General features: G+C 41.4%; 1 protein-coding gene across 3 annotated transcripts in view; it reads right to left on the bottom strand.

Annotated features, from left to right (window-relative positions):
- Btrc (beta-transducin repeat containing E3 ubiquitin protein ligase) overlaps window positions 1-24046 on the bottom strand; it is a 176632-nt gene that overhangs the window by 20729 nt on the left and 131857 nt on the right. For all 3 annotated transcript variants that reach the window (XM_028776096.1, XM_028776094.1, XM_028776103.1), the window contains 2 exons: window positions 8133-8364; window positions 3372-3558 (listed from right to left, as the gene is read on the bottom strand). In XM_028776096.1, coding sequence (XP_028631929.1) covers window positions 3372-3558; window positions 8133-8364 — 419 coding nt within the window. The remainder of the gene's footprint in view (window positions 1-3371; window positions 3559-8132; window positions 8365-24046) is intronic.

Genomic DNA, 24046 nt, shown 5'->3' with positions numbered 1-24046 from the left:
CTGAGTCGTTGTCATCCCTATAAGGTACTCTAGGAGCTCCCTCACATCCAGTGATAGTTTCTTTGTATCCTCAGATAATAGGACCCAAATGAATCTCTAATCTTGTTTTCCATCCCACTGCTCTTCCTATGCCTTACAAACATATATTCATCTCTCCAAATGAAAGACGCTACAAAGGAGTGACTAAATACCGAGAGCCGGCCTCTTAGTCTCCACCTGTTTTAAGTCACAGTCTTTTCTGGTGTGTGTCCTTTGACAACAGGAACCACTTCTAGGAGAAACACCTGGTACCTAGGAGAATGTGAGTGCATGACAAACGTGAAATATTAAATTTAGAATGTTATCATAAAATGTGATCTCTTGATTAAGAAAATGGACTTTTCCCAAGTGGTCTTTTATCATCCTTTTAAGAGTTATCATTACTGAGAAGAAAGTATTATCTAGTATTATTTAAGAGAGAAAACTGCAAAGTTCATGTCCTAGGGGCAAACTGTCAAATCTATCTGGGTATGAAATATAACAGCAAAGTGGAAGTTAAATCTTGGTGACTCAGATTGTTCTAGGAAGACTGTATTCATTTGTATACTTTTGGAAAGGAGAATCTGGAGGCATTTTCAAAGATACTCATATGGGGAAAAGAACAACACAGAAAGCTTGAACACAGAGGGCTTGGTAAGGAAAACTTCAAAAATTGATAATGAGCTGGGGATAGTGATAGTGACACAAGCCTTTGATCCCAGCACCAGGAGGCAGAGGCAAGAGACTTTGTGAGTCTGAGGCCAACCTGGTCTACAGAGTGAGTTCCAAGACAGCCAGGGCGACACAGAAAGATCCTGTCTGAGAAAGAAAGAGGGGAGGAGGGAGGGTGGAAATAAGAAATTGATCCTAAATCATTCCTTCTCAGTAAGGGAGAATCTAGCACATCTCTGTAATCCCAGCACTCCAAAGACGAGGCTGGAGGCTTGAGAGCAAGCCGGGTTACACAGCAAGTCTCAACACCACTACCACCCAAACAGAAAGATGATAGAAAAGGGAGGTACAGGTATCACCTGGAGACACTAAACACATTCAAGAGAGCACACAAGTATCTGTATTTACTATTTCATGGAACTATAACAAGTTATATCAAATTTTATCAATTTGATCAAAGACAAGGGAACTTGGTCAAAAAGCTGAATGACTTGCAAAGAGTGAGCGGGAGTTCAGAGGCTGCAGAGAATCTGTGATAGTAAAGACATGGCTATACCTCAGCTCTATCTTCAAAGATCCCTTCAGAAAGCTAAAAAGTGGACTAGGATGTAACTTAGGAGCAGAGAAATTGCCTAACATGGACCCTCAGCATGATCCCAGGCACCATAAAAATTATTAAAAAAAAAAAAAGTCCAAAAAAACTACCTTTTCAATGATACTTTTTATTACTGTTCTAATAACCAACATAAAAGACCCCACTGTTTAGGACCAACCCTAAATAAGAGTTTGCTTTTCCATTTGCACTTACACAGGCACATACCTCATCAGTGCAGTTCTGTGTCTCCTGCCTTCAGAACAGGCTAATGTTTATGATGAAAGTTATTATCATTCACAGGACAAATGGAAACAAAGTGTATCTTAGCAGGGCATAAAATATTTTTAGTTAAGAACTGAATGATTAAAATTGAGACTTAAGGCCTGAATTATCTGGAGGAGAGTTTCTTTGCTTTCTTGAGAGACAGAGAATCTTCTCAGACACCCTGAAATTTCCCCAAGTAAGCAACTGTGTGCTCCATTTTGAAAGCTGGTCGTAGACTTAGCAAATAATGGCCTCTGAATGCCATACATGATAGCTATCAGAGTATGAAGGCAGTAAGCAAAGGCAGTTTCTATATCAGAGTATGAAGGCAGTAAGCAAAGGCAGTTTCTATATCAGAGTATGAAGGCAGTAAGCAAAGGCAGTTTCTATTTTTACACATAGTAAGGAAGGAGAGAAAAACATCTGAAAGAGAAAAAAAAAAAACGAAACAACTAACAATAAGCCCTGGTTTACAGTCATATAGCAAGAATGGTGCTAGCATGAGTCCTGGAACTGGATTTGAGAGTAAAGGTTTTTAAGTATTCCTAATAGCTCATATGACAAAAACCTCTGAAGCACTTATCAGGATACTCAGGTCAACACATTAATGAATCCATGGATTTCAAGGACACTAAAGCGAGAGAGCCAAGTCTACTTTATAAAAATTTGAAGGAAAGTTGATCCACATGTATCTCTCTCTTTCCTGCCTCAATTTCCTTATTTCCTGGGATTACAGGTATGGACCACCATGTCCACTCAGCTAAATGAAGATTTGTTTTTTGTTTTGGGTTTTTTTTTTTGCTTCTAGTGCTGAGGACTGGACCCAAAGCCTTATATATACCATAAAGGCACCTACAGCGCTTAGCTAGTTTTATACTTGTTTTGAGACAAGGTCATGCCTTCCTTCTTCTTGGAAAAGCAGGCCATGTAGTACCACACCTAGCTTCCCTTTAGAAATCTTAACTATTTGAGATTGTGTATGACTCCAGACCCAAAAAGGACAAAAAAAAAAAAAAAAAAAAAGTTAATTTTGAAGGCAATCACTGAGCACATATATGCCTATTATCTTTTTTTTTTATCAAATATACTTAATAACTTATTTAATGAATTATTCATACCTGACTTTCTTATAGTGACATTCTAGAGACACACTCTGAGGCAAAATTCTAAAAAGAAAAATATCTTCAAGAAGTTTTAATGAACTAGTGCCAGTGTGCTCAGGGAACACTGCTGGTGAAGTCTTTCAGGCCACTGACTACACAAGGCCTTAGGGAATTCATAATTAAACAAGCAAATCTAAAGACACAAGTTTTAAGAAACAAATGGTTTTTACTAAATTCCATTTTTCATTCTTTCTGGTAGCTATAGCTTAATTCTACTTGGGCATAAAAATTAATTTTTGATTACAAAGATGATGAGACACTAGAGGTGGAACCACATAGAGGAAGTCTGGTGAAGAACAATATTCCATCTTCCCCAGAAGAGCAAGCGGGTTCTTTCTACCCAATTCAAAGCTATCTTTCCTTCCTTAAAAGGTGTCCCTCAGTCTTTCTGCAAAATTCCAATTTCTGTCCAGAGAGCAGAATGCTTTAATTAGGAGGGTAGTCAGTTTTCTTTTCCTTTTGCAAAATATGTCATCTTATGATTGACTGGTCAGAAGAAAAACTACTGAGTACATGGACAACAATTCGCTTATATTTTTAGCTATAAATTGTACAAGGACCACAGAGGCTGTGAAGTGACCTCGCTGGCTCTCGACACTCCATCGTGCTCAGCGGGCAGGCCTGGGAATGCTGCAGGAAGAGGAAGGGTAAGGGCTCACCACCCTCTGCGCTCTGCCAGGCCTCGCCACAGAGAGTCTGTCCTGACCATCCTCTCGATGAGCTTCTTCCACAGCATGCCGTCCGACGTCACGCGGTACCATTCCTTGCACACAAGCTCAGCAGCACACAGTGACTTGGCGTCCAAGTATGACAGAATGTTCTCAGCAATATGGTCCAGACCCCTTGCTTCAGTGAGGGAAGGAAGCACAGAAAAAGAACAGAGCGTGTGCTGAGCAATTTTTCACAGAAAGCCTTTTAAAGGAGCAGCACATGCCGTGAGATGAAGGCACACCACTGTCCCTAGTGTGGTCCAGCTTTGCTCAAACAGAGACTTGGGTAAAATGAGTGTCAATAATTTTTCCATAAGGTTACAGAAATGAACAGTATTTTCCATCTTCTGTTAGATAAGGAAGTTAAAGCTAACAACCAGCAAACCCCCCAAGACATTAAAAATAAAAAGGAGTCCAGAAAACAGTTCACATCTATCTATATGGATTTCAACACTAGGGGATGTTCTACGGATGGCATCTCAAACTCAATGATTCAGACCCCCCGAAATCCTGATATTAGGTCCATTTCTCATTCTGTTCTATTACTGCTACAGTTCCAAAGCTTTTCAATGAAAGAAATGTCCTTTAAATGTACTAGGAAGAGGCAGCAAGTCAGATTGTTCAGGGACATGGCATGTGGGCACGCAGGAGAGAAATGAACACATGGCCCAGGAGCACCCTGAGAGGACAGACACAGGGATACGAAGGTTCAAAGATGAGTCTGATTGCATGTATTAAAAACAAAACAAAACAAAACAAATTTTACTGCTATAAAACCTAAGTGACAGTTGTCCTAAAATGGAAAAAAAATCTTACCAGTAAATAATGAGGGCAGCATTTCAAAGGAAAACATGGCAAGCTGATCTTGGATGATAGAAATTACCATACTCCCCAATTAAAGCTCTTTATCACCCAAATATGCATCAAAGCCTCAGTGGAGAAGAGCCCGTCAAACAAGAGGGGCAGCCTAATAACACTTGGAATTGCTGTTCTAAGTTCTCAGGTCAGACAAAAACAGTCAGAATTTGTCCGTCATCCCTGAGGTTTTCTGAAGGCTCACAAGTGGGAAGGATTTGTTCAGTCTGTTGTCTGCAGGCATGAACCGAGAAGGACCGACAGCATGCATTTGACTTTGTGTGCTGCCCCTGAATCATATGGAGACACACTTGGCTGCCATTAGCAACAATCCAAATATGCTTATTAAACATTATTCTAATTATAAAAATTATATGGCTATCTGTCAAATTTTCCCGCAGACTTGGGGAAAGAGAGCTTTAACTGGATCTTGTTTGCTGGCATCACATGTTCATATTTAAGCATAAGCAGATGGAGGCATCCATCACGTAACTCTTATTAAAGGAATATGACTATAAGCCAATTAAAGATAATAAACAGTTCTTCATACAAAATACAAAGATGGCATATTTCCAGAGTCTTTTATATTTAAACTTTCTACAAACTCAGAAGTTTCCAAAAGGCATTCTTACATTTTTAATGGCTGTCATCAAATTGCTCCTGATCTTTTACAATATCTCAGTAATAAGTCGCTGGAAGTAATTTCACCTAACACTCCAAACAAAACCATTACATTAATGGATTATAGGCCATTTTTGAAGTAGTTTGGTTTACTAAACGCAGCCAGATGGTGTAGGTTGAGAAACTTAAATGGCTGCTAAGCACTGGAGGTGATTTAATACTACACAGCCTGGTCAGCAGACAGACACTAGGGATCAGTCCAATATTAGGCAAAATACACTTGTCCAATCGACACTGGCTCAATTCTTAGTGTCTAAGCTTGAGACAGTAGCATGTCTCAGTGACTGGGAATTCAACAGCAATAGGTGTACTCAGATTGTACAAAGAAAACTGCTTGCCTATGGCTACAAAAAAAATCCAGTATTTTACCAGAGGACAAAATCTATTCTAATTAAGCAAAGACTATAGGTACAATTCAGTTTAAAAGTGGTTATTCATGATATACAAATAAACATTTAATTTTATTGTTTTTTGTTTTTCGAGACAGGGTTTCTCTGTGTAGCCCTGGCTGTCCTGGAACTCACTCTGTAGACCAGGCTGGCCTCGAACTCAGAAATCCTCCTGCCTCTGCCTCCCAAGTGCTGGGACTAAAGGCGTGCGCCACCACCGCCTGGCTTAAACATTTAATTTTAAAAGATAATTTATTTTAAGTTCAGAAAAACAAAATTTTAAGAAATAGCTGCCAAGGATTAAGAGAGGCAGTACTACACAGTTCTGAAGTGGCTCCAGCTAGTACAGGGTGCTGGGGAGAGCGTGCCAGCATGGGCCAAAAGCCCTTACAAGCGAAGCTGCGGGCGGAGGCACGTGCACAACTGCAATCCCAGGAGGACGAGGCAGGAGGAACAAGAAAGTCCATGGCCAGTTTAAGTTACACAGTAAGACCCTACTTCAAAAAGAGAAGAAACGCTTTACAAAGTTCGTGCTCCAGGGCAGCAGGTGGGGGTTAGAAGCTTCCTGCTTGTCTGGCATGTGTGACTCTGGGTTCAATGTCCAACACCAAAACCAAAACACCCAGAAACAACAAACAAAACCATCATGTCAAAATAAACACAAACAAAACAAAATCACAGCACACTGAAGCTCCTCATATTCTTTCATACAGTAATGCTACTTTGGGTGGTTTTCTTCTGTTACTGTCTATAACATTAATGCGTAAGAACGGCTACCATGGTATAACTTACACAGAAAAAAAAATTAATGAAGGGGTTAAATAATGTGTTTGCCACTGTAAAATATACTGTATAAGACTAAAATTATTTAAAATAACCCACGCTTAGGAAAATATACTTTAACATATTTAATAAAAAAAATACTAGGAGAATATATTAAGTAAAGTTTTAAAAACACAGACTCCAGATCTATAGGGAAATAAACACATGATCAGAATTTTATAAGAGAGACAAAGAGCTCTCTGTGTGATGGAGTTCTGGGCAATTGTATTTTATATTCTGTGTGTATGTGTGTGTTCACATATGTGTGAATGGAGGCCAGTGAACCCATGGATCTGCCTACATCTGCATCCCTACTGCTGGGACTACAAATGCACCCCCTCCTTCAGCTCTCTTATATAGATTCTGGGGATCAAACTCAGGTACTTAGTTTGCATGGTGACTATTTTACTGGCTGAACTATCATTCATGTATGTATGTATGTATGTATGTATGTATGTATGTATGTATATATGGATACACACATATTTATATTTTCTAAATTTATTATGACCATCAAAACCAGTCAAAATAGAAAAATATCCTCAAATAAGACCTGACATTTACTGACACTAACTATAACTATCCCCTAATAAAAGTGTAGCCCATATAAAAACTTTCTATTTCTTTGCAGTGCTTTGCAGTGTTTTGGATAACCATTAAAGAAGGGAGGACGACACTCTGGAGATATTTGCTTAGTGGTGGAGTATTTATCTAGCTTTCACAGGTTCAGGGTTCACTTCCTATCTCCAAACATATCCTGTGTCAGGGATTGGGGGTACAGGTCAGTAATAGTGTGTTTGCTCTCTTCAAACAAGACCCTGGTTTGATCCACAGAAAATTATAGCATCTCAAGTATCTCTTGTGTGTACACACACATGGGCAGGCAGGAGCTCATGGATAATACACACTGCAAAGATTGAGATCTTCTTTCTAAAATATTAAAAAAATGTTGTTTCTTAAATTAATCCCTACAATGGAACCACTTTGTTGCAGGACGTGGTAGAAGCTGATGTATGAAGACCTTGGTTTTTAGCCAGCTTGAGCTAGGTTGATAGACTGTCTCTTAAACAATAACAAAAATAAACATACAAGTTTTTGCTGCTAAAACTCACATTAAAATTCAAGTACATGGAAGGAATTGAAAATAAAGCATATAATACAAGTCATGCCTTGAGCCAGGTAACACTTAAGGACAAAAAGCAAAATGAGCTTTGGAACTGCATACAAGTTAAATAAAAAAGACTGAGCAGAGGACAAAGAAACAAAGTAAAATGGAATTTAATTTTGCAGTTTTGTTTTTCTTTTATTTTGATAAAGGTGTAATTAATGACTAGGTGTGTAACTATCAAACTAAATCATAATTTTTAAATGTATTTATTTTTATTTCATGTGCATTGGTGTTTTGTTTGCATGTATGTTTGTATAAGGTTGCTAGATCCTCTGAAACTGGATTTACAGACAGCTGTGAGTTACCATGTGGGTCCTGGGAATTGAACTCAGGTCCTTTAGAAGAGCAGCCAGTGCTCTTAACCGCTGAGTCATCTCTCTAGCCTCCAAGCAAAAACTTTAAAAAGAGAAATATAGCTAGGAGTGTTGTACTTGTAGTCTAAGGAATTAGTTTCTATTTTTCTTTCTCCCCTTCCACCCACAGACAGGGTTTCCTCTGTGTAGCTCTGGCTGTCCTGGACTCACTCTGTAGACCAGGCTGGCCTCGAATTCACAGTGATCTACCTGCCTCTGCCTCCCAAGTACTGAGATTAAAGGTGCGTGCCACCATGCTTGACATCACAGTAGTTTCAATGCTAAGACAGAAGGCCTGCTGAGTTTGAGGCATGTCTTGGCTACACAGTGAATCTGAGGCTCCTGAGGTTATGGAGAAGAAGGGTTGGGGAGAGCAAGGTTGAAGATCCAGTTCCATTACTGTATAGCAAATTACCCAAGACTTTACAGGAAGCACACATACCTGGCAGCGCAGTTATGAAGTCCCTCTGCAGCATAGGCTTCAGATAGGAGTTGATGTGTCCATGCTGGTAATGACACATTTGCGATATAAGGTGTTCTACAAATTCCACTTGATCAGACTCTGACCACTGCTCAAAATATTTGACACACAGCTCCTTTTCCTTCTCATAGCTTGCTGAGAGTTTCCGCTGCTTGGGCACAATCATGCTGGAAGTGCCATTGGCAAGTTTTGTCTATAGGAAGGGAGGGATTGAAAGAAACATTTAACAGTAAGCATTGAAAATGAGGGAAATCTCCTGGTCTGGTATGCTAACTTATATCTTTGCAATTGAAGTATTCTTGTTGGATTTACTGTAGTTGAGTATCATGTAATTTGTGAACCATGATCATGTGGAAAGCCTTACAAATACCAGAGTCAGATGTTAAATCAGGTATAGTCTGGGAAGACCAAGCATCCATTTCTACAAGTTCACAGACATTCCTAATCTATGGTGATGCACAGATTAAAAGCTGAAAGCCAGATGTATATAATCATTACTAGCAAGCAAAAAGTTTAATTTGCTTGTTCTTGTATATAGCAGTTATTGGATAGGTAGATAATTAGTTGTTCACACTGACTTTTTTTTTTAATAGTCAAATAAGAAGTTTTCCACACAAAGAAAGACCAATGAATATTTACACTCCTCAGATTAAGTCTAATAACTCATAAACTCAACCTTTTCTTTCCAAAAATCCCATCTTCCTGGTTCTCAAAAAATTAAAGGCTATCTATACTTTTTAATAACTGAGTTATTTAATAAATTATTTACTGAGTATCTACAATGTATTTAACACTGTTCTAAGTGCTAGGGATACAATAATAAACAAAATCAGCAGAGTATCATCAGGAACATATATTCTACTTGAAGAGGTATATATCACTCATAATATAAATAGTGCAGTTGAAAAAAGCAGAATAAAATAATAGAAAAGGACTGGAGAGATGACTTAGCAGGTAAAGGGACGACACACTAAGCCTGATGACCAGAGTTTAATCCTTGGAGTCCACATGGAAGGAGTGAACCAACTCCTACAAGCTGTCCTCTGACCTAAACACGTGCTCTGTGGAATATGTGTGTGTGTGTGTGTGTGTGTGTGTGTGTTACTCAGACACAATAAATAAATGTAAAAAAGAACAGAAAGAAGGAGTATGTTATTATGGCAGGCAAAGTTCTAAGATGACTCCATGAAGATCCATTATAAGGTATGTAGGCAAATCTTGTGGATCTCTACGAGTCTGGGGCCAGCCTGTCTACATAGTGAGTTCCAGGCCAGTCAGACCCTTTTTTCCCCCTTTATATGAGTACACTGTAGCTATCTTCAGACACACATCAGAAGAGATCCCATTACAGATGGTTGTGAGCCATCATGTGGTTGCTGGGGATTGAACTCAGGACTTCTGGAAGAACAGTCAGTGCTCTTAACCGCTGAGCCATCTCTTTAGCTCCCCAGACCCAGTCTTAAAAGAGAATCCTATTATACATATAGATCAAACACTACTGTAGGTGCTGTTAGGTTTAAAATAATGACACAATCAGTTGACCTTAAAAGAGATTACTATACCAGGTAGTGGTGGTGCATGCCTTTAATCCCAGCACTTGGGAGGCAGAGGCAGGCGGACTTCTGAGTTCGAGGCCAGCCTGGTCTACAGAGTGAGTTCCAGGACAGCCAGGGACACACAGTCACGAAAAAAAAAAAAAAGAAAAAAAGAAAGAGAGAGAGAGAGATTACTAAATTGAAGACAGGAGTTCACATCTGTAATCCAGCACCTAGGAAGCTGAGGCAAGACTGCAAGGTCAAGGCCAGTTTGGGCTTACACAATGAGTTCTAAGCTGGCCATATAAAATGATACATCTTTATTATTTACCTAATTATATGAGGTCTTCAGATATATATATATATATATATATATATATATTTATATTTTTATTTTATGTATATGAATACATTGCAGCTGTCTTCAGACACACCAGAAGAGGATATCAGATCCCAAAACACGGTTGTGAGCCACCATGTGGTTGCTGGGAATTGAACTCAGGACCTCTGGAAGAGCAGTCAGTGCTCTTAACCACTGAGCCATCTCTCTAGCCCCCAGGGTTTTAGTTTGTTTTCCCCCTATGTGGGTGCTGAGGAGGAAGGTGGACACGTGATATAGAGAATTTGATCAAACTCCAAGTGCTAAGAACAGCTGCTACTGATAAACACAGAGGAACTCAAGAGTCTCTACGTTTTCCTTTAATGACAAGGATAGTCTGCTACTAGGAGTGAGGTATAAGGATTTCCCCAGGAGCTTCTAGGTGAGAACTTGGCAGGTTAACACACTGATCTCGGCTTTATGACACCTGAACTGAGAACATAGCCATGCTAGGTCACCCTTCCCATCTCTAGAACCATGAGCTAACAATGAAGAGGTGTGTTGGAACCTGCTATGTCTTTGATAATGTTACTCAGAAACTTAATGTGATTGCTTAACTCTACTTGGTCATACAGTGTTCCTAATGCATGATAGTTGAACTTAACATTTTTTTTATATAGGGTAAGAGTAACCTAACTAGGGAGAATTTTGAGAGTAGAGGCATCACTCTGTCAGGCATGCTCGAGGACCCCAAAATAGGCAAAGAGAACACACACTTGAGAGGTCTGAGCCATGTCATTCAGTCCATTTAGCTGACATCCATACATGTCCTCATCAACCCCTACCTTCCCTCTTACACGAATGCTGCTCTTGTCACCAAAAGAAGTTAACAGGATGTGGAGAGTCACACTCCAGGGCACAAAGCCCAGATAACTTCTACACACTCCTTACAGCATGAGCCACCATGGAGGATGAGAGGCCACAGGGACAAGCACTCTAGAGGTATGAGGGAGGGGGACACACACACACACACACACACACACACACTAATCCTGACTGTGGAGCATGCACTAGGAGGTCATGCGTAAACAACAGGAGGCAACTTAGAGGCTACTTGAATGGTCCATGGAAGAGAAGCCATCTTTTAGACTACAGTGGTGGCTGTAGAAGTGGAGAGAAAGAATTAGTACTCAGTATATTTTGAAGGCAGAGCAGATCTTACCTAAACCTGGATGTGGGCAGGAGAAAGGAGATGACACTGGCACTCATGTTTGAAGCTGCCGTGTATTGCGAAAAGACAGAAACCAACAGACAGCGACTCTCAGAAAAGTGATTTTTATAGAGGATGACACAAATGAGTACAACTGGATACCTTTCTAAGTAATGTGATGGACAACAGACAGTGGACATATCTGTCTGAGGTGACCCTAGTGAGGCATGGAGACCCACGTTGCTATAGAATTCATCATGCTTACATATGCTGAATGTGGCATAACACTACCTACACTTGGATACTTCTGCCATTAAGGCAGAAGCCTGCCTGTCTTATCTTCTTAATAAGACAAATGGAATAAATGGAATCTGGCCTGCAGCTGATAACAGTGGATTTCCAAGAATGGCATGAAGGCACCTGTCTACAAAGAAAGAGTGACACCCGTAAGCAGCAAGGCCAGTGTGCAGAGCTGCAGGTTTTCTATTGTTGAGGCATTGTTCCCAGGAAGAGTACAAGTGATTAATAAGGACCTGCTGGGCACTAGCCATGGGGGTAGGCGGGGAGTTCAAGCTACTATGTGGGCTGTCTGCAACTTAGCAAAGAGAAACTCAGCAAATGAGGAATATGAGTTACAGTACTAACAAACATCCTGGCTTACAAGCTGAACCAAAAAAAGCCATGTCTCATCCCAATGACAAAAGCCCACAATATCATCATTATCATCTCTATCATAAAAGGTAGAAATGGGGTGGAGATATAGCACAGTGGCCAGAGCACTTGTTCAGCATGGGCTATGTGCCCTAAGTTTCACATATAAACAGGTGCTGTGGTACAGGAGGATCAGAAGTTTAAGGTCGTCTTCATTTATTAGCAATTTGGAAGCCAACCTGGACTAAATGAGATTGTACCTTACAAAACCAACAAAGCAACCAAAGCAACTCCCCCTCCTCCCTCACAAAAAGAATGAACAGACTGAGTTGTGGCAGAGCTGCCTTCTGGTTAGAGCTCAATTCAAGTAACATGGAGCCATCAACTTGATGAAGTGGTTGTTTCTGTTTTGTGTAGACCAGGCATATCTGTGATCCGAGGGAGCCATGCTCACTGCTGCTGCTGCTGCCAGGCTGGCAGATAAAACCACCTAAGAACTGAGGGAACCTGGTAATTTTCCTCTTGCGCTAGGCTCAGTCAAGGCTTTCTTCTGCTTTCCCTGATCAGATCCTAAGCAGGTCTTAGAACATTGGGTTACTAGAAGAGAGGCGTGAGGTGAACATTCACGCATTCACCAGCTACTCTGGTGATGGGGAGGCTCTTCCTCTGTAGTTATTGCCCTTCACAAGTGTCCTTCCTTTGAAGAAGACTCACACCTAAGAGCCACTGTCATTTCAAATGGCATCACCCCTGAGCAGAACCCTTATTCTATACACACCCTCCAAAGCTGTGGCTCTGCAATTGGAGGGCTCACTAGCTCCCCCTGCTGTATCTGTTTCCCTCATTTATAAAATGGGGATAACAGGAACCATTTCACTATTTTCATGACAGACAAAAAGCCGTCACAAACCTGCTTTTGAATCACATGGAGGGAGGTATTTAGCATCCCTACCCCTAACCATGCCAATGACCAAACCATGTGCCTCCACACTGGTTTGGGCAAGCACTGTCCCACTGAGGTTACAGCCTAGTTCCAAATCAATACTACAACACAACACTGTTGGAGCTGGGTTTCCCCCTACTTCTGAAAACACATCTTTCTTTCTTAGTTTAGATTTAGTAAATATTATATGTATGGAGGGTATAACATTAAATGCACAAAGCACTGAACCGTCACAGACGCCCAGGACAGCCCAGCCCACAGAACAGGTCAACACCAGCTTCACAGTGCCCCTCTGCAGCCACTTGCCACCCTAAGAGTAACACTGGTTTCATTTCACTTTTGGGACAGGGTCTAATTATGAAGGGTAGGCTAGCTGCAAATCTGTGCCAGTCCTTCTGCCTCAGTCTCCAGACTGTTGGGATTACATGGTAAGCTAAATATCAGGCTACATCAGGCTAAAATACATTTAAAAAAAAATTATCCACTTAAGAAATTTACTGCAGAATAAAAAAAAAAATTAAAAAATGAGAAAGCCCCACACTTATAAAACCTTAGCAAATGTGTACTACCTGTAAACTACAAACCCTGCTGAGGGGGTGTTTATTTTGAGACAGGGTCTCACTATATCTGTAGTCCCCGATATCTGGATCCCACTATATAGACCAGGCTGTTCTCGAACTCAAGGAGCTCCACCTGCCTCTGCCTCCCGCGCATTGGATTACAGTGTGCCACACAGTGCACCACTGTGCCTGGTGGGAATTTTTTTAATGTAACTAAATGGAGAGATCTGTTACACAAGACAGAATTGTCCATTTTTCCCAGCTTGATGTAAAGGGTAAATACAAGATCAACTAAAACCTTAGCAGGCAAACAGATACAGAATCTACTGATGTGTAAAGAGATGAAAATTAAAAGACGGATGGGGCTGAGAGATGACTCAGCGGTTAAGAGCGCTGGCTGCTCTTCCGAAGGTCCTGAGTTCAACCCCCAGCACCCACACGGTGGCTCACAACCATCTGTAATGGGATCTGGTGCCCTCTTCTGGCACACAGGTGTACAAGCAGATAGAACACTCACATACACAAAATAAATAAATCTTAAAAAAAAAAAATATGGAGGCTCAGACTACAGCATTTTATTCTCCCTCTTATTCCCCACAACCCATGTGTGTGTGTGTGTGTGTGTGTGTGTGTGTGTGTGTGTGTGTGTGTGAAGAGTTAGTTCTTTCCTTCTACTGTAGGTTCTGAGGATCGAACTCAGGTTGCTGGGTTTGTAAGGAAAGTGATTTACCAACTGAACCCATCTTTCTTGCTCAAGACTACTGAATTTTAAAACATGCAATAGTAACCAAGACAGTGTGGCTTTGACGGGGGCAGGAAAAGGTGGGTCAATCAATCAGTCAGAAGAAATTCATACATGCCTGATTCTTTTTCTTTTCTCCCTTCACCTGACCTCTGAGATATGGTATTACTATGTAGCTTATTCTGGCCCTGCACTCATGATTCTCCTGCCTCAGCTTCTCAACTGCTGGGATTATGTAAGTGTGCACCATTACACCCAGCACTGGGCAGTTGAATGGTTCTAGGATAATCCTAAGGGGAAAGGATAACTTTTTTTTTAAAGAACAGGTTGGGGAGGTGTGGAGAGCTTTGGGGGCTGCTTGGCAGGAATCTGACATTGGCCAAGGACAAGGAAATGGGCTTTAGGCAGGAATCTGACATTAGGCCATGATGAGGAAGTAAGTTCAGGCAGGAACCTAATTTTAGGCTAAAACAGAGAAGTAATTTCAGTCAGGAATCCACGTCTTAGGCTAGAACAAAGAAGTAGGCCTCAGGCTTGAATATGACCGTGGGCTAGGACAGGGAAGTAGGCTCAGATATTTTTGTCATCCTGATGAGCCCTTAGAAACAGCAATCATGAGAGTGATGAGAGGGACTTTGTCTATTGCCTTGTTAGTTCCTTGACTATTTGCAGCTATTGTATTGCTGGTTCCTCAACCTAGAACTGACCTAAACGCTTGCATGTAATTAAAATGGTTTAAAAGAAAATTGGGAAAAAATAAAACCACCTCAGCCTCGGAATTGGCTGGGGTCATACAGCAATGTTGTCTAATCATCTTTTTTCTTTTTAATCATCACTCCTGTGCTGGAGAACCTGTTGACGGACTGAGCTCGCTTGGTCAGGGAGGGGAATGGAAGGAGAGTATAAGGAGAGACTTCTGGAATTTAAGGCCATTTGGGCTGATGTGAAATCTTAGTGCAGTGGAAACTCCTTGCAATCTATGAGAGTAACCGCAGTGAGAACCTCCAGTTAATGGAGCCGAACCATCCGTCTTCTGTAATCAGAGAAAGTTTCCAGTGGTGGGACTGGACACCAACCTTCCACCTACAATCTGTCCTGCATGCAAGACAATGCTGGGGCAATGGTGATGCAGAACTTTGAGAGTGGTCAAACCAATCTGAGGCCCACATCACAAGAAGGAGCCTATGCCTGGTACTACCTGGAAAACCAGGAACCAGAGGCTGGATAACACAGAGACGTAGGGTAGGAGCAAATACGACTAACCCCTTGCCTCCAAACGTCAATGACTCCTAAGGGTATCCTGCTATACTCATAGATTTATGCCTAGTTCCATTGTCATCAGAAAGACTGTCTTCAGCAGCTGATGGGAGTGGATACAGAGATCCACAGACAAACATTAGGCAGTGAGGGTGCCCAGGTTGGAGGTCTCCATTGGGTCTTTTCCCTTGAAGCTCAGGAAACCCCTCAGAAGAGGGGGAGGAAGAACTGTAGGAGCCAGAGAGGTAATCCTAACCCTGGGATACCAAAAGAGAATGGCCTGCAGAACCAACCAAGCAGGGCTCATGGGGGCTCTTGGGGTCTCACAGAGTCTGAAACAGCAATCACAGAGCCTGAGCTAGGTCCTATACTTGTTGGTTTGGTGTTTTGGGAGAGGGGGAAGACTCCTGATAGTGGGAATGGAATGGGGGTGTCTCTTACTTTTTTCCTTGCTTCTGGGGTTGCCTCCTCCAGCCCTGATGTAAGGGTTTGTGCTTGGTTGTATTGTATCTTATGTAATGCTTGGTTGATTTCAGTGAGGGGCCTGCACTTTTCTGGGGTGAGACTGGGGTGACAGTAGTGGATCTGAGGGAGAAGGGGGGTAGAGAGGGACTGGGGGGAATAGGAAGAGAGGAAGTCTTGGTCAGGATATATTGTATGAGAGAAGAAAAAGTAAACATTAGAAAAAAGATTTACGTATTTTATTTTATGCAGCACATGTGTGTGTGCGTGTATGTGTGTATATGTGTGTGTTATAGAGTGTATGTGTGCGCACTAAGTGCTGCAGGTATCCACAGAGATGAGAAGGTGGCAGCAGAGTCCCTGGAACTGGTAGTAAATGGTTGTGAGACTCTGGATGTGGGTTGGGAACTAAAGCCAGGTCCTCTGTAAGAGCAGGAAGTGCTCTTAGCTGCAAGCCATCTCTCCAACCTCAAGGGCAACTTTTTAAAAATAATGATGTTAAAGCAACAGTATAGCTATACTGGAAAACTATATGCAAGATCAACTATGGTGTATCTTAGATGTATATGTTCAAGTTAAAACTACGAACTATATAAAACTTCTTGAAAAAGTGTGGAAAAAGTTTTTGTACCCTTGGGCTAAGAAAACATTTCAGAGAGGTTGCAAAAGCAGCAAACTTAATAAAAGAAAGTAATTTAATAAATCAGGGTGTGTGTGTGTGTGTGTGTGTGTGTGTGTGTGTGTGTAGGTGCGCACTTGGCATGGTGTTTATGGACGTCACAAGACAACTTTTGGGAGTCAGTCTTCAACTGCTTAAGTCTTGGGGGGGGTGGAACGTGGGTTTTCAGGGTTTTTGACAGCAAGTGCGTTTATCTTTTGAGCCATCTCAGAAGCTGGGGGAAATATTTGCAATAAATGTATTTAACAAAAGATTTTAGAGTATATGTAGAAGTCTTAGGGCTCAATAGTCAGGAGATGAATAATTCTAGTTGCTTCTTTATTAAGAATATGCCTATTTTTTTGTTTGCTTTTTAAACTGGCAAAAGATGGGATATACCACCAAAAACAAACTTCTGGAACATTTGTAATCAGACAATAAGATGTTCAACATTTCAAGTCATTATGTAAATTACAGCCATGAGATATTACTACACATGGACTAAAACTTAAAAGACTGGCTATCTGGAACAATTGGCCTCTCATATATCACAGTTGCTAATGCTGAATGATATAATTACTTTGGAAACAAGTTGATAATGTTTTATAGAGGGATATACAGATACATTTATCTCCTAAGCACAAAACACAGTTCTACACATAACTATCCTTCAGTGTCTGTCATAAGACACAAGTCCATCAAGAGAGGAATGATAAACAACAAATTGTAATATAGGTACACAACGAAACCTTAGCAACACAAAACAAGGATGACTCCAGATCACATGACTACAGAAGCCAGCTGTAAGCTTACATAGTCCATGAGTCCACTCCTATGCCATGCTAGGAGCAGTGAATCAAAACTTCAGTTATGAAAGCAGATTAGTGGTTTCTTTCAGTGGGAGGGAAACCAGCTGGGGAAAGGTATGGGGGGCTCACTGGGGCCATGGAAATCTTCTTGTTACAACAGCATGCAACTGACAAAATTTATTGAACCATAATACTTAATGCCACCATGATATTAATTTCATTTGTAACTAACACACTATATTTATAGAAGAACCCTGAAGGTCTTTGCTGCTCTGTGTCTTCTTTGACCATTCTCCCATACAGATTTGTCTACAAATGTCTGAAGTAAATGAAGTAAAATTTCTATTTGAGAAACTGAAAAATCCACAAGGGTACAGTGAAAAAGTTCAATTATTAAAACAACCAGAAGGTTGTATATTGGAGTGTACAAGGAGAGAGATGAGAACGGCTGCTTGTGGCCACAGAATTGATTCAGTTTCCCAACAAAAGCCCGCCGACTGTTCAAATGTCCAGGAAAGCTGACAAACAGCCTCAGCTTAATGACAACAGCAACCTCCTGCCGCCCTGTGCAGCTCTTCTGCTTTTCTGTCTGCAATGAACAGTTGTCTCCAGACAAAGCTCGAATGACACTGTCAGGTGACAAGCACACCAAATGAAAGGAGTTAAGTGTTTGTGGCACTGTCTTCCAGTTTAGGCCTAAAAGGCTAAGGGCCTCACTCCTGAAAACATATCACATGTACCGCTTTCAAAATGACCATGAATTTCTCTGCAGCTGCTGCTTGGGCCACGAAGAGAAAATATATTCTTACAGACATCAACTGGCTTAGCCAATAATATGACACAAGTGGACTTTACTCAGTGTAAAAGTAACATCATGGATAGCTGAACAAGACTATGAAATGACATACATTTCCAGCTTACAGGCAAACCCTTCTGTAACCAACCAAGAGGGAGGATAGGGGAAGTGGAGAAATCATGTTTCAGACAAAGGACAAGAATTATTTTGAGGACAAGAACGAAATGAAGAGATTGTTGGTGACTGGTGAGATGCAAATGATAAAAGCTATTTAAGGACTCTGCCTGGTTTTGAGAGACTCTAGCATTGGGGACTATGGTATGTGAAGGGAAATAATGACTCAGATAAGGTACTGAGTTAAGAATAAGGTAAGCACCCGCTGTGCTGGGGGTTAGGATCCACCCAAGAGAGGCAGAGCGAGAATTCTGATTAAGGCTGGAACCTAAGTGCTGTCCAGTACCCAACTGGCTCTGTGGTACGGTACTCTGTGAAGGGAAGTTTAGCAGAGGCAGGCAAACAGTGAATGGGCACAGAACACACATTGCTTTCTCTGGGCAAGGTTGAGAAAAAAAAAAAAGATACATTCTATAGTAAGAAACTGATATGGACGTAAAGAAAAATAAGAACAAGGCAAAGCAGCACAAGGCAAAGCAGCGGGTGAACGGTTGAAGGTTGAGCTTAGCTGGGGAGCTAAGGAAGTTCCTGCGGGAGGGGCATCTACGCTGAGATCTGTATAAGACTAAGTCTTACCCGGACCTTGAGGAAGAATCTTAAAAACAAAAGTGGGAGGAGGGTGGAAAGGTAGATGCGAAGAAACGAGTGAAGGGCCCACATGCACAGAAGCAGAGTTACCAGCAAAAGGTAACGTGATGAAAAATGACGGGCCTGCTCTGAGGTCTCCAGGGCCATGGGGAGAAGTCTGGACATCCACTCATGTTTAAAGGGGAGCCGGTGAGGTTCTGAAGTAGTCAAACATGAGTGAAGCCATCTGCTGCGCCTTGGAAAGACACCAGCTCCATTCCAGAGAGCAGACCAGGAGCTGGTGGTGATGGGAGGACAAGGGAAGACCAACAATCCATGAAGAGGTGATCAGGGTTAGGATTAGCAGAGGCTACTCAGGAAGTGTTAGGAAAGTGTGCTATTCTTACAGAGAGTATCAGGACAAAGAACAAATGGAGGTTTACAGTCTGAAGGGTGGGTGTTGTGGCCAATGACTGTAATCACAGCATTCAGGAAGTGGACATTGGAGGTCAAGAGTTTCAAGGCTATTAAGTCTTATCAAGAGAGGTGAGAAAGGGGGGTTGGGGAGAAGGACCAGAAGTAGGAAGAAGAGGACAAGAAAAAGAGAAGGTGAGGGGAGAGGGGAGAGGAAAGAAGTGTGAGTTAGAACATTCATTCATTCATTCATCCACCTATCCAACCATCCGCCCACCCACCCACTCACCCAGTCATTCATTTGAGATAGGATTTCACTATGTAGCTCCAGCTGGTATGGAATTTACTATGTAGACCAGGCTGGCCTTGTATTCACAGAGATCCACCTGCCTTTGCCTCCCAAATGCTCGAATTAAGGGCATGTACCACCACCACCACAGTTCATACGTAACACACTTCTTTGAATTATTTATTTCTTCCTCAAAGAAGAACTGATAAATTAACCTAGATAATGAATAGCGGAACCACGGTTACAGGCTCTTACTGTGGCCAGGATAAACAAGTCCAAACTTGCCAGAATTCTCACTTGTTTTGTTTCTGTAGTTTTGGTTATACAGCCTAAGCTGGAGTTTTATTTGTGATCCTCCTGCCTCACCAGAGTCCTGGGAATATAGGCACAAACTACCATGTTTGGCTTGCCATAGTTTTAGGGAGAAAGGCAAAAGCTCTTCGGAGGCCCACTCTTATAGTCTCTATAGGCTACTGCCAGGTTTTGTTAAATAAGAATCTAAAAACAATGATTCTCTCTACTCTGAATGTCTCTCACTTGCTTCTTTCCTAAAGCGCCTTTTAGAAAAAAGTCAGTGTTGTCTTGGTTGAATTGAGGGGAAATGTTCTGTCTGCAATGTGCTCAGGCTGCAGAGACAGGGACAAGTGAGCACGCCTAGAGGAGGAGATGGGAACAGGGGCTCAAGTAGCTCTGGAGCTCCAGAGGGATGGGGAGCAAGGGAGAGAAACCCACAGCATCCAAGCAAGTTTCTAGAAAGGAATTCATGAGAAACTTGAAGCAGTTGGGCACAAACTGAACAAGCAGAGAATAGGTAACAAAATGCTCAAAAGTAGGGTCACATGTGACATTCAACATTCTGATTTTTAGTTTGTAAAAAAACTTAATAAATTTTCAGTGACCAAAATATAATTCTTCCTCTTTTACTGGGGATGGGAACGAGAGTCCACCTGAAAGCAGAGAGCTGAATATATAGAATGGGGTACATATCCCAACCTAAATAAACACCCTATTTCTCAGGGGAGTGAGTGTATTAATATTGTAACAGCTTCTACTAAATATGATTAGGTATTAGGTGAACTCATAAATATGTCACATCTGATTAGTGAATGTGGAGGACAGGAAGGGGCAGATTTGTCAGCAGAGAGGAAGTTCAGATTAAGAATCTGACTGATTTCTAATAACCAGCAAGACAAAGCTTGTGATCATTCCAAAGCTTTTAAATAAAACTCACTAGGAAATGTACTCACAGCGTCTCAGTATATATGATTATTTAAAAACTAGACATTTGCCAGTCTTTTATTTACTGATGATAGGAAAAGCCATACATAAAATTAACCCAAGTCAAAGCAAGGCCATTTTGACAGTTTCCTGACTTTTACTGTAGTTGAAGCGACAAGAAAGCCACTTAACATTTTTAGACTTAAAAACTGACTCTTGTTTCTTTGGTGGTCTCTGGCATGCGACTTAGTAGCCTCCATGTGATGGGCTTCTTTTGTTCTAAAGCAAGGAATTCACTGCAGCTTAATTTACTGCTGTGTTGTTATTACAGCCACTAACGACACACACCTCCAAGGCTGGTAAACCCACTGATGTAGACAGTGCCACCTTAAAAGGATTTTTGGATGTGTCCTAGTGAGGGGGAAAAAAAGGACATAATGTTTAATTATAAGAAATGATTGAAATAGGCACAGACATACCCCGGGTGCCTCTGCACTGCAGCAAGCTCTAAACTTGTTATCGTTAATGGTTTAAATTTCACTGTGCTAATCATTTCAGGACACAAGCCTTTCTTGATAATCTAATGAATTATTCCAACATCCTTCAGCAAAAAAAAAATCCTCCATGACAGCACTAATTACAAGACGTTTTCCCAGTGCTTATGTAAAATATGACAGAGCAGCAGCTTAGGGAATTGCAGAAAACTGCTTCTAATTTCCACTGAGAAACTGACAAACACCTCTCTTTCATCTCTCCCAGCTCTCAAGTAAGATTTAACTTTCTCATTTAGTTAATTACCGAGTGCGGATCATCATTTCCCCGGATCGGAGCGGCACAGAGCCTTTATCGTGTTAACTTGTGAACTTGATCGATGGCTGCTGCTAAAACTTAATAACTTCACCCCCTGGCAAATTGTAAGATAAATATAATAGGAGAAACTCTGACAGTAAAAACCTGCCAGAAATGAGTGCTGTGTTTATGTTTCTTTGCAGGCAGCAAAAAAACAACCGACAGCTTATTACTGGTTGCGTGTTACTTATATTTAAAAGACTCCAGGCAGTTAACTTTCTGCGTACTGTTAAAACTTTGCTCATGAGATGAGAAAACAGCACAAGTGTTGCCGACTTGGGGAATGAGGAAGAAAACACAGGGAGAAGGGTAACATGAGGGACCACATACATTGTGCAGATGTCATGTTTACCATACAAAATGTTCAAGCAGCACAAACGGGCAGAATAATCCTCTTAAAAAGAATTCTGGCCTTTTGAAACACTGTAAGAACTATAGGGGCAAGGCACAGGAATTTTACTCACTGAAATTTTTTTGATGACCATGGGTCCATGCTTGAAGAATTCAATTAACCACAGAATTCCTCCATCTCTTCAAAACCCCCTGCAGCTAGAAAAGCCCTCACTAACTACACCAGTTAATCTCATGAATCTGAGTGAAGTGTAGCTAGGGAACAACATCATCTGAGCCTTCTGTCCAGTTTTGCACTTCTCATTTTCCACACCTAAGCTAAGCCAATCCAGGAAAGCATTTTCTGATGAACAGTTCTCTTTAGGGAATCTGATTATAAGCTTGGAATTTTAGCAACTGACAAAGGGCAAGGTTGGGACACAGCACAGAGTCACAGTCTTTATAATCAGCAATATAAAGGACAACAGCTAGGAGTAACAATGAGGTATAATTATGGAACACTGCAACTGAGTGTGGTGAGTCATGCCTGCTATCCTAGCACTGAAGAGGCAAAGGCAAAGACTGGAGAATCACTGCAAGTTTGAGGGCTGCCTGTGCTAAAAGTGAGGCCCTATCTCAAAAAACAACAACAAAAAAAAAAAAAAAAAAAAAAAAAAAATCAATCAATCATCAAATAACAGAATTACCACTCATTAATGTCTGTTCCTGCAATCTAATGACTGAACAAAAATACATTTGTATATAAATTGTCAAGGCTACTCATAACACAGAAGCATTAAAGGAAATCGTATGACTAAATTCGGGGAAGAGGTAATCAGGAAAGGTCTCAAAGGGCTTACAGAGGTTAAGCCTCATGTTTGCAATTCTATTCAGCTCCAAGTTACAGAGCTGCAACCAATACACCGGAGGCCTAATGCTGCAATCCAAAGGACCACCATAGAAAGCTGACAAGCTCTGGAAAACTAGACATTAAAACAGCAAACAAAATTTCTCTGTGCTAAAGAATCAAAACTAACCATTCTGTTTTGCTTTCACATTCATTATATAATCTATCTGGGGATAAAGGGCTGGGAAGATGGCTCAGTGGGTAAAGTGTTTGCTATGTAAACATAAGGACCTGGATCAAACCTCAGAACTCACCAAAAAGTAAAAATAAAAATCCAGGCATTGTATATGTTGGTAATCTCAACCATCATGGGTTGGGGGAATGTGTAGAAAAAGGAATATTCCTGGGGCGCCTTGGCCAGACAGTCTGGCCTAATAGGTTAAATCCAAACAAGGAAGTTGGAGCTGGGTGCCATTCTTGAGGATTATACTAAAGACCTCCAGAGGATGAACATGCACATGTGTTCGTGTGCACACAGTTTTTAAAAGCCCAGAAGGGAGGCAGCAAGAAGGGAGAGAGGCAAGAATGAGTGCAGAACTGAGTGTTGGGGTGACATGCGACTGGGAGAAATTAGATGGAGGGCTCCGGTGGGTGTACATGTGTGAGAGCAGAGAACAGTGAGGAGGAGCCAGAAGGGTTAGGGGAGAGACAGGGAGGGCAGAGAAATGATGAGAAGGGAGACAGGGAACACGGCTTGGGGAGAAGGAATGAGGACAGAGAGAGCAGATGAGAAGAAGAAAATGGGCCTGATCAAGTGCACAAGGATCTATCATGACCAGCTCCTGCTCCGCGAGAAGCAGGATGCTCTATGGACAAGCAAGTCCTCTCCTACACAATTAACAACAGACATTAGGAAGGAGGGAGATTTTGAATACTGGTATTTGATGTCTCAGGCAATAAAACTTAACTGTCTGGAATCTGGCTGATTCTTCTCTGTAACTTCCTGAGGTGCAGGTTGCACCTCTGGATATAAAGTGATAACCAAATATCATAAAACATTGATGATGCTGGAAGTTTAAATTAGGAATCTTCTCTGCAGCTTCATCTTCACATCCTTGCCTTATTTAGCATCAGAAAGTTAAGTTCTACTTCTGAGTTCGAGAGTTCGAGGCCAGCCTGGTCTACAGAGTGAGTTCCAGGACAGCCAGGGCTACACAGAGAAACCCTGTCTCGAAAAACCAAAAA

The sequence above is a fragment of the Grammomys surdaster genome, unplaced genomic scaffold (genome assembly GCF_004785775.1).
Source record: "Grammomys surdaster isolate TR1022 unplaced genomic scaffold, NIH_TR_1.0 66, whole genome shotgun sequence".
NCBI classification, from domain to species: domain Eukaryota; kingdom Metazoa; phylum Chordata; class Mammalia; order Rodentia; family Muridae; genus Grammomys; species Grammomys surdaster.
The sequence above is the reverse complement of the archived record's forward strand: the minus strand, read 5'-3'. Positions and strand labels throughout refer to the sequence as shown.